Genomic DNA, 17,705 nt, shown 5'->3' on the forward strand with positions numbered 1-17,705 from the left:
TTACGGTAAATTAGGTATGGAGGGTGGTTAACAAGATACTTAACTGTGATATATAAAAAAATAACAAGCCTTTAATTTTAACCTTCGATGTCTTAAACAAGCTTCAAAGGTCAGAAAATGACTAAGTGCCACCATAGAACATCTTCTGCTTAGTCATTGTGTAAGTAAATACATACATATTGGGGCTTTTAAGACAATGTTTTTATGCACCTGCAAATACGATTAAAATAGCTAAAATATAACCCTTTATTTTAGGTTTATATCAACATGTACTATGTTTACAAAGCAACACACACAATAATAATGTTTTGTTTAGGGCTGTGTGTTGTTAAAAACATTTCAATACCAATACCGATACCGATACTGATACTGATACTGATACCGATACCGATACCAATACCAATTCCAATACCTTCATTTCGATACCGGTTCCTTCACAATACTTTTTGTTTGGTGATACACAGTTGATACAAGATTAATTGATTAACTGATTGATTGATTTACAGTACTGGGCTACTAGTATTTGTATCTTACTTCTGGGAATCATTAAGAGGCTCTGCGATCTGCCATTGCTTTAAAAAAAAAAACAACTTGTGTTTTTCCTGCATGCCGCGACAGCTAATCACCAGCACTATTAGATCTTGGCACAACAAACATGCTGTAAGCTTATTGGCTCACTGACACTGATGAAATTAGTTCCTTAGGTAATTATGTTTGGTATCAAACGACAAGACTTTTTCCAATATTTGATAGAATCAAGGCAATTCAGCTGGTGCCATAAAAGTATTGAAGTTTGATACCCAGCCCTAGTTTTGTTAAACCTGCTATAATATACCTGCATCTCCAGCATTTAGTACATTTACATGCACAAAATAATCTGACTTAAACCGCATCACACGATATGCAGTGACAGTAATTGGTATGTATCATTTTGCCCTGATATTCTTAATTAGTTTTTTAAAAAATGTGATTAATGGAACAATGCAATTACTAAAGCACCATTTCTTATCACAGAACATCTCAGAATGTTCCCAACATTTTTCAACTGATAGATGATGCAGGTTGGATCTAATTGAATCTCAACCCACTCAATAAAAGAGCACGGTTTTCAAATAATGCATGCAGAACGGGTCACTTTGTGAAATAACGTCACTTCAGTGTGACTAATAAGCATTGTTTGCATGCAAATGTGTCCATTCTCTCTCTAGCTGTTACCTGTTTCCTGTGCAAGCATTGTCTCATTTACTGAATTTACGATATCTGACTTGCATCATATTAAGGAGCATATGTGGAAGGGCAGATGTATTATAATAAATATAGACGTATCCTGTCTGTGGACAAAAAAGAATGTTTTCTAAACACAAAACATCTGAAGTCTGAGGTCTAATACAGTCACAGAGATAAAATATTGATTGTCAAAGAATAACCTGCTACAGTTTGCATTCAGAGACTTCATCTTCTGGTCATTACACTGTGTATCTGCACAATAACATCTTCAAAACCGATTTCAAGGTTGTTTAACAAATTGCACTCGAAATTAAAGGCACACAAAAAACTTCACAGATGTTCACCCACCAACTTGAGATTCAGTGTTGACAAAGCAAAAGAAAACAAAAGGGAGGGTTTTCTTCTCAGATGATTTACTGTAAGCATAATACCTTATGTTCAGATACAGGTGCAGTCCTCAGAGAGACAGTTACATCAGCATGGATGATGAACCCCTGAGTGTCTCATTTTTATGCACAACAGCAAGCACACGGTGCATTTCAAACTGTAGGATGGTTTCTCTAAGTGTTGATTTTGTTTAGAAATAGTCTATGAAGACCATTAAAAGCGATGTAAATCAGTTCAATCCAAATGTGCAGCTTCTTCTAAATTTACCTTCGTGTCAGCAGAGAAAAAATATCTTATATACAAACCCAAATGACAGCACTGTTTCCAATCTATATTACTTTACTTTTGCTCAACATTCTCAAGGCATCCAATTTTGCTTCTCAGAGGTAAACATGGAAAGTAATAAGACAGCTCACTGGTAGATTAATCAGAAAAATACAGACAACATATTTTATGAAGACCAACAAGCAAACAAATCAAGCTATAAACTACCCTTTATTTTTGTGCAAAAGTGGTGCAGAGCAGAGTGGGAAATGTACCTGAATGCAGAGTAAGTTCCCATTGGAATGGGGAGCCGGATGAAGGAAACTTAGGGGCTGATCGTTTCTTATTGAGTCGGGGCTCTGCTTTGTCTCAAGATGTTATGAAAGAATAAATATAATTCTCCCCACTGATGAATATCATTTTACCTGACCCTAGGCAATAAAAGAAATGCATGGATGGGATTTTCCTCATACTTGTCGCACTGATTGAAAAGGGTTTTGACAGCTCCACGGCAGAAAAATGTGCCAGACCTTATTCAAGAAATATCATCTCGACCTTCCTCATAACTGTTAGCATACTGTGGCCACCTGCAACTACTACCAACATTGAAATGTTCAGTGTTTATAATACCCCCATGGAGAGGGGTCAGGATTCAGATTTTTAGCTAAAACCATCACTGTACCTGATCATCATGACTTGTAGGTAGATAAATCCACTAAAAACCTGTCTGCACTAATACAAAACGCCTGCTACGCCCATCATACAAGTTTTACAATTCTTGAAAAGTGCTGACAGATATGGGCATTTTCTCACTCTGTCAGCGGTGCCACTCTGAACATAAACATTCTCAAACAGCATGCGACGCGCTGACAGACACACATCTATGAGTCTTTTCACCCAATTGATGAAATTTTAATTGACTATCAGTGTCTCATGGTAAGGCTTTTGTCTGAGCACTGTTGGGAACCCGCCTTACATTTGGCACCCAGCTGTGACTACTAGTGTCTGATAAGAAAAACCGCAGAACAAAACAACTGCTTTCAGTAGCATTTTCATAGTGATATTATTACCATTTCATGATTTTACACAGTTTTTTAAGAGGGAGACAGGGAAGAACATTAACAGGAGTGATAAGGTGGGAGTGCACACAGCGCTCAGAGGACTCGTCTTTTCTGAAAATGTAAATAAATACGAGAAATACAATATTACAGTATACGTGGACATTCACTAGAGTTCAGGGACTGCGGTTATGGCCACTTCTTCTTTCTAAAAAGGCTAGAGGACTGTAAAGGACGTGTAAGGAACATTTTAACATTTAGTGATAGACACATTACATTATCTCACAGGTACAATCACAGACACAGCTGGTCACTGATAAGTACACAGATTTCTGCTGCTTTTTTTCAGGCTTCAGCTGTTAACTTGACAGCACATCCTGCAGGACATTGTTGGACATTTTGGCTCCTTTGCACATTGCAGTACGTTGATTTGTTCCATGTTTGTACTTAACAATGATCTTTTTAAGCTGGTCATTATTAAATGGGTGAAGGGTAAGTAGCAAAGAGAATGTTGTATAGATATTTTAAAGACATTGCATGCAGTTAGGAATGGACTTGTTTAATATTTCATCAGTTTAGTTGGCTGATATGTTAAGCATTAGGTCCAGCGTGTAGGATTTAGGGACATAGCAGTGAGATTGCAGAGTAACCAACTGTACACCCCTCGCCTTATCCTCCACTATGGTTGCAACTAAAAAAGTAAGAAAACGTGAAAACCCACTGTCTATAGCCAGTGTTTGGTTTTTCCATTCTTGGCTACTGTAGAAACATTCTCACTCCCCACGTGTCAAATATGGCAGCTTGGTCAGTGACCCTGAGCTTCAAACTATGATGGTCTACCTACCTCTTTAGCATCTGTTTTGCATATGTAGGGCTCTGCTGTCAAGTTAGCATTGATGAAGAATATGCAACATCCAAACGTTAGACTTTGAATCTGAGTTTTCTGGCGGACATTTTAAATATTTTGGCATATTATGACAATATTGTCAGAATTGTCAAACAGTTGCAGTTCTTCTGAGGTGTAATGTAAGTGACATAATTTACGCACGTTAACTTATTTACTTAATATAACATAAAAACACATCACTCTTGGTCACAAACGGGATGCCAATCCCAGTCTCCATTGGTAAAGTCCACTGTATGATCCATTCAATCACCCAGACCACCGCCCATCTCTGACTTTTCTTGCTATTTATACTACTGCACTAGAGGGGTGCTTCAAGAACAGATGCTATGGGGTAACTACAGCGTCAAACTGAGGAGCGTAAGGCCACTGACCAGGCTGCTGTATTTAACATGTTGGGAGTGAGAACGGGCTGGTAGAAACATAGTGATGCAACATGGTGGACATAGTAGTGAAAAGGCTCGTTCAAAGGTATCAAAAGCACAACGTTTCTCAGTTTCAGATCCTTATACTCTAATGACAACATAGTTTTGAATATTGTATTCCATTTCTGCCAATAAATCCCACATACTGCACCTTTAAGAGTTTAATACCCCTGCACATAAAGGCTGTGCTGCTCCTTACTTCCAACCGGATTAAAGTGGTTTGAACCGACAATGCCATCCTTGGAGCCCTGCATCCGTGCTCTCGTTGCTAAAAATGTCCAAAAGTTGGCACAGAAAAAGAGAAGTTGCCATTCAGTTTACATGTACACTTTGTCCTACCTGAAGGCTGTACAGGATTCAATCTTGGGAGTCAGTATTTTTCAAGAATATAAGAATCCCCATCAGGAAGGAAGTAATGTAATGCACTCAGGACAGGATGTTAGAGAGTAATGTCTCTCACTCTGTATAGTAGAGACAGAATTGCAGGAAACTGCCTTTTTTCTTTGCAACCCATATTCACAAATTGGAAACCATGGATTTAGGCTACTTTAGATTCTTAGAACTATTCTACCCTTTACTGTCCGGTGTTAGATTTAATAGGGAGGGGTAGAATGTGTCTGAAGGTGGGCATATGCCTTGTAAATTGGACTTATTCGTGTGAAAGCATTGCTCTGCCGCAAGGGGGAATGCTCAGTTGACTTAAACGCAGCACTTTTACTGCAACGGCTTCATCAATTCACTGAGCTCTTTTGAAGAAGAGCAGCAGTTCCACAATGAACAAAGCACTTTTGACTCGATGGAGAAACAAAGACAGAAGCAGATAGATAGAGACGTACAGGCAGACAGAAATGTCTGTGTTGTGTAAGGATGGTGGTGGAGCTGTGTAAAAAAAAAGCTGTCACTTGCTCTTCTGACAATGAAACAGAGGGTTATGCTTCTGTCACCCTTTCTCTCAGTGGATTCCATAAGATCACCTGTCTTTCCTTCTTGTGCATGTTCAACAGAATTTTAATTTTGAAGAGTGTATATGGTTGGATTTTAAAGAAATGTTCTTGTTTTGTGATTTTAAAACAAGCTGAGCTGTTTTTCAACACCAACAATGGCTGCCACGGACCCCAAAGTGAAGGTGATTCAAAATGTTTAGGAATTATGAATAAATAATATCAAGGAAATGGTAGATGATATGCTTATTTTTTGCACTGAAAGCTTGTCTTAGCATGTGCTACAAAATACTGAGTGAAATGAGTAAAGAGGGATAATGTAAGAAAACATGTTTGTCTTTGAGAAGTCCAGTTTAGACGGTACAGAGTTCATCTATACAAAATGATACTGTTCAAGAGGAGTGAGCAATAACTACTGTCTGCCATGAAAATGGAGGTCAGAAAAGTACACAACAGAGTGGCACATCTGATTTCAGCGAAAAGTGCTGCTCTGCAACAACTTTCTTCTCCTTTTGTACATTGCTCCTTTGGGAGAACTCCCTGGGTAACAGTATTCCGAGGCCAGAAGCACAGACAGACCTCCAGTGAACTGTATGCTACACTGGAGAGATAAAAGGTGCACTTATAGAACAGATGAAGGGCAAAGCAGAAAAGATAAGTAAGAAGAAAAATATATTAGTTTTGGTAGTTAAAAGGTAGGATAAAGCTCTTGAAACAGATGAAATGTTTGTTTGGTATTGCAACCTGTTTCATCAGAAAAACTGACATCTCTATCACCCCGATCTCATTTCAGCATCTTAGAACAGAAGTAATTCCAACTGTGCAGTAATGGCTGAGGATTGTTTTGTTAATGCATTCACCGTGTTCTCTGGACGACCTGCAGCATCCTGCTCTCTCGACGCCGCACTCCAAATTCATAAAAATGTGGTTATTACAGTTCTGCCACAAGTCCAGCTGAATTCCTTGAAGCCATTAGCGGTTGTTGAGAATGGTTTGGGCTGGCCTCAGCATCGACTGTAATGACAAGGACAGGGTGCCAGGGAGAATCAATGCGTCTCTGTGGCTCAAGAATGAAACTGTAACAGCTAGACTGCCCCCATTGAGTGCTGGGCCGCCGTCTTTTTCTACCACTTAATTGATCAAGGTTTTACTTGTCTTGTCACAAGACTTTAACCTAATTTGTTTTCCATTCACTCACCTACCTCAGTACCTTCATTGAATAACCGTGTTAACAATCCACAGTATTACATTTATTTTTTTTTGCTCCTCTCTCCAAACACACTTGAGGTATTGTGTCTATGTTAATTTACATGTAGCAGGGGCACTTTTAACTCGTGTAATTAATTATCATATCAAACATAATCTTTATATTAATTTTGGTTGGCACACACACGCACACACTGGCTTTTTATTGGAGAATATTCTCTTTGTATGTGTTTTAATTCAGCAGAGAGAGAGCGGAGGGGCGGAGGGCTGGGAAGATTTCCTCTGCCTTTGTTCTTTCTGAACAAAGCAGAGGTGCATCATGCATATCCTCTTTACCCTGCAACTTTGCAAAGATGTCCTTGTAATTGGGTGATATTTTTTACTGCAATGCCCGCTGCATGCATTTCCATTACATTTCTGTCATAAAATACCCTCCTCCCTGTCGTCAACTTAAATGGAATGTCAATACTTAGCGTGTGGAATGGGGAGCGTGGAAATGGGCTTAACATTGGGACCCATAAACATAAAGTTTAATGCCGCCACCAAAGGAAGGGCCAATCACGGCCTGGCTTTGCAAATCAAAGAATAATAATCACAGATTTTCTCGCCCAGCCATCTCAACAGCTTAATATAAATAAGTTAGTAGCATCCTCTTGTTCGCTCTCATTTTCTAATCATCACCACTCTCCTTCCCTCCTTTCCATTTTCCTTCACATTGCACACTTTTCCTTTCCTTGGATCCAAACGGCACAATCCTCGACCCTGACCCCTGTTGTACATTCTTTTCATTTAAAAACAATCTATTATTCGGCGATGAGGTCCAGAAAATAAAGCAGGCCAAAATGTTACAAAACAAAACAGCAGAATTAAATTATTTGGCAGGAAATAGGGATTGGATTGTGGAAGAAGAGACATCGCTTCTCAGCTGATCTCCATCTGATGTCCAGAGGGAGATTCCCCACACAGGAACACTTTATGGGCTCATTTGAATTACCACAGCTCCGACTGTAAGTCAGCAGGCTGCTAAGAAGGGGTAAGCCGTGCCAGCACGGGGCGATTATAGCCATAATATATTAACCCATACTGGGCAATTTCCAGAGACAAGTCAGACGATGCTCTGATTGATGCTACTACACTTTAAGTGTTAACTATTAACACTACTGTAAGTGGAATACGGTCGTCGTTATATATCATCTGTTCAGACGACGAAGTTATTTCACCTTCCGTTTGCCAGTTTTATAACTGCCAACCTCACATCCATTTCTTTTGCAATTAAGATCTTTGTTAATATATTGATGTAATTAGTTGATAAATAAATAAATGAATGGCTAAGTAAATAAATAATGATCCTAGAGCTGCCTGAGTGAGTCATCCACATAACACGCAAAGTATTGTTTTGCCCTCTTGAGTCTTACCACTAGTCACGAGATAAACATCATGTTCTTTTCTTAGCAGTACACACACACACACACAACACTTGCTGTGAAACAAATGTCGTCTTGTGATGTCAAGGAAGAGTGCATACAGTGGTATCTCTAAGGTAATTAAACAGAACTAAAGGTCTGCTGTGACTAGGAAGGCTTGGCAGGGCCAGACTAATGGGAAAGCTGATTAAAGTGTGTTTCATCCCCCTAATGAAACTCATCTTCTCAGCCCACAGCATACAGACAAGTTCAACACAGTAGTTTTACAGGTCCACAGAGACCTCCAGCAGTATGCTATTATTCCTCTTACCTTTACATGTTGGTCATAAAAGTTCATTTTCATTAGGGTTACCAAAGTGAGCTATACCAATTATTTGCAATTAAGATGAGCTTCCTAACTGTAGAACTATGTAGTATGTAGGATATATATCTATTCTTTACATATGCTGTCATTTGGCAGATGATACAGCACAGTGCATTTAACCTCCATTGATACAAGAGCCAGATCTCATCAAAAATTGTGAGTGCATCCCTCATGAACAAACAGCCAACAGCATGTCCAGAGCTGCTTTCCAAAATGCTTTTAGAAGTACTCATCTGTGGAAAACACTTTTTGGACACAGAGGTAGCAGAACTAGATGCTGTTTGGCAAAAACACCCGTGACTCTAATTTCATGATGGCACATGGCTGAGGTTTGTGCTGACAAAGCCACATGGTTGCTCCAGGTTTGCCTACTCATGCCCATTTGGCATTTTGGTGACTCACTATGAACTTGACTGTGCTAAATTTCACAGGTAGGTGCAGTACGTAGGACGGTGGCTCAGTGGTTAGAACTGTCATTTCACAGCGAAAGGGTTCTGGGTGTGAATCCATGTGCACTTCATGTGCTCCACTTACCTACCAATGTTCAACAACTTGCAGTTTTGATAAACTGCAAACTCTAGATTGCCCATGGACATGACTAACATTGTCTGTCAATGTGTGCTCGCCCTGTAACAGAATGGCAACCTTCCCAGTGTGTACTCTGTCTCTTGCCCAGAGTATGCTGGAATAGGCTCCAAACCTCCAGTGACCCTACTAGGTTAAGCAGGTATGAAAATGTAGGTGTGAGGGTTTTCTAGTGGATTTGAGCTCACGCTGCTATCACACCAATACTTACTGTAGAACACATCGAATCTAAAAACATGGCATTTCTTGTTTCTATGAATTGTATGTATAAATGTGTTTGTGATGTGAACGATTGTCATCCTGGAAAAGATTGCACACCAGGATGTGCGAAATGAGAACTGTGGCAGTGTCAGCCCCCTTTGAAGATGTCAGGAAATGGCTACTGGATGCACTTTCTTGTCGTCAAACTACCTCTGCTGTCCACCTCCAGTCTTGGGTGGCTCTTTCTCTAGTATAATTTAACCTGTTCTTGAATTCAGCAATGCTTTCTCTGAGACATAAAAAACACAGCAAATGTGTTACTGTATATCCTCCCACACGAATATATGGTGCCATATATTTTCTTATCATGATGCTGCATCTCCCACACAAGGAGCTCAGTTTCTTTTTGGGGAGGGGCGTTTTTTTTTTTTTTTTGTCCAGACTGTTATGATGTAACTGGTCATGAAGGATGCCAGTCCCACCCACACCGACTGAAAATGCATTGCTCAGTCCCTGTTCCACTGCAGCATAGATGTGCAACATGCCTCCAGCGACAAAATTACCAAAAGTCAGTTGCCACAGGCTGTTGAGACAGTATTATGATGCGTCTGGTTTAATTTCTGTCTCATTTTGGTTCCATTTGTAATGCGACTGTCCTCTCGACAGGACTGTAAATTTCTGGAATACTTTCAGTGTGGGATTCTCCATCAGTCATGCCACCCTCAGTCTCTTCAGCGTCTTCACTGGTTCATTTAAAATGGAAAACCAAGTCAAAATATAAAATCAGCTGACTCCACTATTTCGTGTCTCTTTGTAGCCTGTCTTGGACAGAACTTATTTTTATTTCAATTTCATTGTGTGACAGTGCAAATTAGAAAATCACAATATAAATTGTGATGTTAATAAGGCAGAAAATATCAAGGTAAAAGTAGATCAGTGGATTTCTTTGCTCTACCATAACTTTAATCATCTGTTTATCTTTTGCTTTTTCAACAATTTGATTCAAAATGTTCTACTTTTGCCATTTCAGGTAATGAAAAGTGTATTGATATCTAACGTCACTGCCAGCGCTCAATCAATCTCAATAACCTGTTCTATCCCTGCACCTTATTTTTGTTGTCAGCGTTGACAGTAGCACACACTGCAACCGAGGATTTACCGCGATCACTGTGACATTGCGGAGTGAAAAATGATCAATTATAATGATGCCAACTCTTACTTCCACTCTCTCTGTCACTTATAACACTAGTGATAAATGGCTAGGTACTAATAAATAATCTCATATTCTGGGCGGTTTATGGAGAAGGACTGCTATTAATTAGAGTGACAGACAAGTGGAATATATTAAGAAGATGCATCATGAGATAAGGTCCAGAGTGTTGCTCTACTCTTCTTTCACCTATTTGTCTCATTTTTCTCCAGTAATTGGAAGAATTTGTGAGAGAAAGTGTCGTTAGAATGGTTAGCATCTTTCTGGGACTAGAAAGAACATGCTTAAAGTTACATTCTCAGTATATTCTCATAGTTTTGTTATGGTGTTTATACGATATCCAAAAGCGTTGATGTTTACAGATTTATTGGTGCGCTCATTACGGTTATTATGCTTATTATAGGTTTCCAACCTAATCCAAAAATATTAACAAATATAACCGTTATTCTATGTTTTCGAACAGTTTCAAATGCCTGATGTAACTAAGTAAATTTACTGTACTTAAGTAGACTTTTGAGGTACTTTTTCTGTACTAGGGTATTTCCATTACCTGCTACGTTATACTTCCACTGCATTACAGTCTGAACGCAATTATTGCACTTTTTACCCACAGCATTTATTTGATAACTTTAGTTACTAGTTACTTTTTAGATTATGTTTTCCCATAAAATTACTTTTGATACTTAAGTACATTTGCATGTACTTTTACTCAAGTGCTATTGGCATGGATGACATTTACTTTTACCAAAGAAATATTTTAACACGTGTTGATGAAGGTTCTCAGTCATCCAGGTCATGGTAATTCCAAGTGCTTTATTGTAGGCAACTGGAAGTGTTTCACTTTCTTGAAGACGTCTCACCTCTCATCAAAGAGGCTTCTTCAGTTCTAACTAACTGGAGGGGACTTTGCAGGCTTTTAAACGCTGTGTGGGTGTGACCTTACAGAGTTGTTAAGCTCTGAGTTTCAGAGTCGTTAGGGCCACTTGTGGGTTGTTGAACCGACCGGCCTTCTTGTGGCTTTGTGAGCCCCGATGTGAATGGTTGTTAAGTTGTCTGGGGAGGGAACTCAGTACTTCATTGTAGGTGGGTGATAAGTAATGTTGTGGGCCACATCCTCTGCTAAAAGACAGTTGTTCCAGTTTTTTAATATATCATTATTTTTACTCCAGTATGATTTTTGGGTACTATTTACAACACTGTTGATATGCAATACGACAAGATACCCTCTATGTGTGATAATATATAGCAGGGGTTCTCAAATGTATGACTCAAAGGTCCACATCTGATGTTTATTTTATTCAAGGTCAGATCCGGCACGATTGGCGATAACAACATATAATAGAAAGAAAAATGAGAAAAAAATCAAAACTTTCCCGTTTAAAATAACCTTCCTAGCTATTCAAGTTTAGTGTTAGAGCCATTTTGTATATTACACATAAGGTGATAAATAATTTAGATTTGTTGGATTTATTCTGATTTTGTATATTTGAGGTTATAAGAGTGCCTATTAGTTAATAACAACTGCGCTCTTCTTATTGGCTGAGACGTGCGTAACGTGATGGAGAGGCGAGGAGAGCACACTAGTTTTTGACCGTGCTAATGATTATTGCCTGATTTTGGATTGCTACACAGTTTTATTTTTTGTTGTAACTTGAAGAAAGGTTTCAATAAACCCTCGTGAGAAAGAAGAACTGTGGAGTTTTTGTGGCCTAAGACACGCGTCAACTACATGCTCACGCTCCATAATTTTAGTGTGTGTTTAAAAAGTAAAAAGAGACGGAGTCACACTTACATTTAGGTTTCTGAGTTTGAGAGGTGCACTCAAACTGAGCGCACCTTGACGTCCCTGTCGACGCCCATATTACTTGTGGTTCAGGCGGTGTAGATTACACAGTTTACTGTAGTGCGCCTGAATGCAACATGATCTTGGTAAGCAAATTGTTATTCAGCTTCGCTAAATTGTAACATTAAACTGAGTGGTCCATACTTTAGTCCATACTAAAACGTTAGCCAAGGTTCAAAACTATATTTTTACTTAGAAAATGGCATAAATAAGTGTTAGCCCTATTACTGGCCAACGTGTGGAAAACCAAGAGCCAATGTAAGATAAGCTAGCATTAGCTCAAAAACGTTAGCTCAAAATTAGCTTTAAGTTATGGTTATGTCAATAGACCCACGGCTTAAAATGCCCTCGCATTTGCTCCGTGTGCTCTTGCTTGCTTTGTAACAACACTGATTTGTAATCAATCCATTTAAAGCACCGAAGCATAATTTACTTCTTGGCAGAGCCAGCAGTGCTCACTGACCCCTCTGTTCAGAGAATCTGGTAAGCATGTTTTTATAAAGCTATCTACTTAGTATCTTTGTATCATTAAACTGAATGGACCATACTTCCATGCTAGTTATGCTAGTGCAAGTAAATCTTTGCTGTACAACGTTAGCTTGTCATAGATTCAAAACTAAATATTTGAAAGTTGCATATTTAAGTGTTTGCATTAGCTAAAAACATTAGCATAAAATAAGTTACAAGCTCCCAGCTCCAAATACTGGTTTCATTTGAGCTAAAAGCTAGCATTACCCACTAGCTGCTGGCTGTTAGGTACAGTGTTGCTGTTACTGGTATGGCGATAACTTAATATGTTGTGTAAGATCAACAATATAAAGTAGCATACAACTTAATAATGATGCTAACTGTAAGGGAATGGGCCATTTCTGTAAATCATAGGTGTCCTATCAGATCATATACAATATTATAACCTAATATTGAGTTTGGTTAAGAGATGGCAGTTTGTGTCCAAACCGTAAACCACTACAGGAATGAGTGAATAAGAATGTTTTCTGTCCAATGACTACAACCCCACTGCAGTAAATGACCCAAGAGAGGATGCAGCATTTCTGCCACATTTCTGTGGGGGACCTGCCCTGCCAATTCTTTTTATTTTTCTGGTATGTAGATGATGTTTATAAGTTTTCAATATTTAATATGGAGGACAGCATCTTGGGTACATTAGAACCATGTATTTTACAGTGAATGATGTGAAAAAAAGAAACACCTGTCCAATGCAATATGATAATTTATTTAATCACTGCAATAGATTCCATGTTTGAGAAATATTCTGTGTTTGTTTGGACTGTATTAGAGTCATCTCGATTCACCTTACCAGTACATTTTGAGGCTGCGATGATGCAGTATTGCAAATGCAGTGGATTTATCTTACCCCTACTTTGTTTTTTATGCTGTTGGTCGATATGTTCACTGTATGAGACTAAGAACCTCACAAAGAGCACACTGACTAATCTGCCATCTTTGAAGCTTCAAAGTGTGACTGCAGGTTTGAAGCACGTCTGTCCGCATTTTCAAATGACATACACCATATTGCAGTAGTAGGTATTTGGTAGGTTTAATTATGTTAATTTTTAATAATCATATTGCTAATTAATTTGAATCTTTGATTTTTCTCTTTACAGGCTGCACAACAAGTAAACTGACATGCGAGGTAGAGAAAAGGGATTATTGTAATGTGAAAAAATGCCATTTCTGACAAAAATACATTTTATTCAATCGCTGAGGTGCTGTTTGTTTATTTTTTAAACAAACTTTGAACACACTAAGCACATTTATCACTGCATATCTGGTTAAGTTTTAAAAGCTGCTTTTACGATTTTGCACGTGCTGCAAATATATATGTGATGCCTTTTCATCGACAAAGAGTAACTGTAGCGTGTTTGAGTTTTTTCCATTACATCTGTACAGTTATTAAATCATACTTACATTTTAAATGTATGCTTTTTGTATTATGTTCCAATCTTGATGTGTTACCTTGGGAAATCATTTAAAGGGTATCTGCAAATCGAATTTCAAACCCATTTGAAGACAGTTTTTATTGGTGACATTTAGACTCCTCGTTGATGTTGGCTGATGACAAGGTTCCAGCCAAGGATGGAAATGTTTGCCTCGTTATTTATTCTATTAATTTTCTGCTGAGACAACTGTGAAAAGATTTTACTGTTGTATCTTGTTGAATTTTACAGCATGTTACCCCTAACTCAATTCTGTACATGGTCCATTATACTCCTACAAGTAGCTGTTAGTCACTGGGCCTGCATGCACATAGAAAAAATATTTACTTCATATTTCAAAATGAGTGTTTGTGCTCTGGTGGGTGTGGTAGCCATTTACTTGTTTATGTTTGTGTGGAAACAGTTTCATGCCAATGACAGCAGACAGGCTGACAGACTGACTGGCATGTTGCCATTCAACATAGTTAAGCCGAACACAACATCAATAAAAAGTCTCCACCTGTGTTGCATAGCTAAATAAAGCTGCTTGCAGTTAATACATTGGTAGCCAAGCTGTAAACAGATAAATAACTGAAAATAAGTGCAAGTGAGTTGACTATTTTTAGGAGACAGAAAACTGTCTTAAGTAAGCAAGTTTGGCGAACAATATGGCCTGTGCTGATAAGAAGCCCAAGTTGGATGCTATATAGTGCTGCTGCCCAGATAACCCAGTCCCTCCTTTCTCTCTGCTTCTGCTCTGTGTTGTTGTTGGTCATCTGGAAGTCAGTTAAAGACAGTGATTTATGCCTGGGGCTTCATGCAGCATAGCCTCATTACACACAGCCATTTTGAGAATCAGCAGATAATTACAGTATACATCATAGACCTCATGGGGCCCGGCAGATTCAGTCTATTCCACTGGCCTGTCATTTAGGCCATAGGGCCTCAGGAATCGAAAACTGGATGCTAACCTCATTTTGGAATATAATTTGCTCTTAATTTTACAGGGATTCCTGTTGAAAATTCATTGTGGAATGTTGAATTGGCATTTTTTTTAATTGCTCTGCTGTGAATATTCATTATAGTTAATGCTTTTTCTTTGCTAATGGTATATCTTTATTCAGTGGAGACAGTACAGAGTCAAGCTCATTTGAGAGCAGTAAAATAGGTGTGATAAGAATGATGACTTCTATTATTTTGAACGTGTTCTACATAGTTATTGTATTCCCTTTTGTGTGCCCTGGTTTGACATATGTTAGAGTTTTTGAGTCTTCTTCCACAACTACATGTATATATGACAAAGCAATCAAAGCTAAACAAGCAATTCTAACAGACTTTTCTTTCAATCTTCCATGAAGGGAACATTAACTCGTGCCCGAACTGAACTGAACCCTGAATATCTGGACCTCCGTCCCCGAGCCGAGCTGAACCCTGAATATTGGACCCCTTGCACCCCTTTAGTGAGTACTGACGGTCCCATTTGTCACTAAATGATCACCATAGATTCACTTGACACAAGTCATTACTTTCAATAAAATCTAATTATGTTGTATAGCAGTTTTACTTCAGCATCCCACGCAATGGCATGTTAAGCTCCGTTATGAATTGTTACATTCAGTATCATTTTCTCATTCATGACTCCATCCATGCTTAGGCATGCATCTGTGTGGGACACAGACTCTGCTTTCTCCATATTTCCTTCTTCAATGTTGCAATGTTTAAGTTTATTTTGCCTCTTAGTTACTGTGACATATTGTACTTACAACATCATTAAATTCAGTGCCTGATGCGATGCTAATATCCATGCCATTTTTACTTGAGTAATAAGTATTTGTCTCATTACCTCCATGCTTAGAAAACACAGTGCTTGATAGTCATCTGGGGTTTGGAGGAGGTTCGCTTGTGTTGCTGTGCTTGCACACTGGTGAATCTTAATGATGTCAGTTTTTCTTACTCTCTGTTATCAACTACAGTGTGTCAACATGGGGGGGGGGGTACACTGGGAGTCTCACCATATACTGCCTCCATTGTAAACCGCAGTGTCAAGTTTATTTATTTTTGCCCTTTCATGATGCAGGAATAATTTGCTGTCTGTACATTCCCTCCTCATCATTGTGTATTATACACAGTGATGGATGGAGATTATTCTTTAGAAGCTGCTGTATCTATAGTAGTATATCTTTTTATATATATATAAAAAATGATAGATATAGATATATAGACAGACAGGCAGATATATCTCCCTGTCTGTCCTTATATCTCTATCGATCTATTCTTTCTGATCTCTACATTGTGTGCCTGGAATATTCCACTGGAAAACTTGAACCTTGAGGTGTCTTTTCTGAGCTGAAGGTCTTTGCTCAGGCATTAGTGAACCGCAGAGAGTTATTGATTTGAATAAGTTGTTGTCAATACATCCCCTCTATGTCAGCTGTGTGTGTGCCCCCTCATTGTAAGCATAATTTCACATCGCTGAGGCTGTCATGTTATTGTTGTGTGAACTATAGATGAGTGATTGTAGTACGCAGAAGCAATAAGGGAAAATATGCTAAACTGCTCATGTTAATTCTAGCTTAAAAATGCAAATACTTGCATATGCAAACATAGCTTGCAAAGTATTGATTAGTGCATTTGACATTGTGCTCCTATATTTTGTGAGGACTTTGCAAACTGCATATAATTGTACGTTTTTTTTAATAAATATTAAAGAAGACAAAACAGTTTAAGAACAATTTGTTTTACACATCATTATCTTGTAGTTATATTCTCATTAGTTGTACTTTCCCTAAATTAAACATTTATCACTTGTTGTGCACCCTTGGGTCTCCCACCAGTAAATGGGGAAAGCTAATGAGACAGAGGTATAGACGCAATGTCCCACCTACCCAAACTCCCTTGGGCTTGGATCAAATCCTCAGGTACAATGCTGTGTTGTGCACTGATTATACTGCAGTGGCATCATTCTGCTAACAGGCAAAATTACTAAAACTATGGAGAAACATTTTCTGGGCATGACACTTGAGCCTTTAGTCATTGAGAGCTGTATAAGTTGTTGTTTGTCATTCTTGTGTGGACAGTTGATGCAGAGTGAGACTCCTATCTGCATGCATTATGGAAATAGAAAATGGTTAGAAACTCCGTCTGAGTGAGCAGTTTTCTTTGAAATAAATGGACTGCCATGTTTGAAAACTCCATTCCTTGTTTAATACATCCATGGCTGCGAGCACAAGATGCCTTTTGACCTCTGCCTGCCATATTCTCCGGCCCCATCCACACAATCACACATATTCTCCTCAGGCCCTGTTTAACTATGGTAAGCTTACAACTTACAGTATACTGGGCTCAGAGTGAAAGCAAACCCTGCACAATCAAACTGTAATGTTCACTGCCAGCCTGATCTACATGAGAGTGTTGAAAACTGATGTCCCAAGACTCGCTCTCTTTTTTTTTCTCCTCTTCGCTCTTTCTCTCCCCTGGTCATATACCAGACATAAGAATGCTCATTAAAGGACCACTGATGCTGTAGCTCGACATGTAAATATTTCAGATGGTATCCCTTAGGATCTGCTTTAATGTCCATTGAGCTGCTTGTAGACATTGTTTCTAAATTTGTGCGATATCATCAAATGGAAACCCGGTTGGTAACTTGAAGTCAGAATGAGTAGGATTTGTTGGTTGTGGTTTGTAAACACAACATTTACAGTTGGCCCCTCTTCCCTGGCTCAACGA

The 17,705-nt window shown here is 38.7% G+C and overlaps 1 protein-coding gene across 4 annotated transcripts in view; it reads left to right on the plus strand.

Moving 5' to 3' along the window:
• Positions 1-17,705, plus strand: part of pcdh9 (protocadherin 9) — a 210,764-nt gene that overhangs the window by 45,511 nt on the left and 147,548 nt on the right. For 2 of the 4 annotated variants that reach the window (XM_084362143.1, XM_084362145.1), the window contains exon 3: positions 15,335-15,436. The exons of the other annotated variants lie outside the window; for them this stretch is intronic. In XM_084362143.1, the coding sequence (XP_084218269.1) occupies positions 15,335-15,436 (102 nt within the window). The remainder of the gene's footprint in view (positions 1-15,334; positions 15,437-17,705) is intronic. 4 annotated transcript variants of the gene reach the window in all.

This window comes from Pagrus pagrus (assembly GCF_965226575.1).
Source record: "Pagrus pagrus genome assembly, chromosome: 1".
In the NCBI taxonomy this organism is placed as follows: Eukaryota; Metazoa; Chordata; class Actinopteri; order Spariformes; family Sparidae; genus Pagrus; species Pagrus pagrus.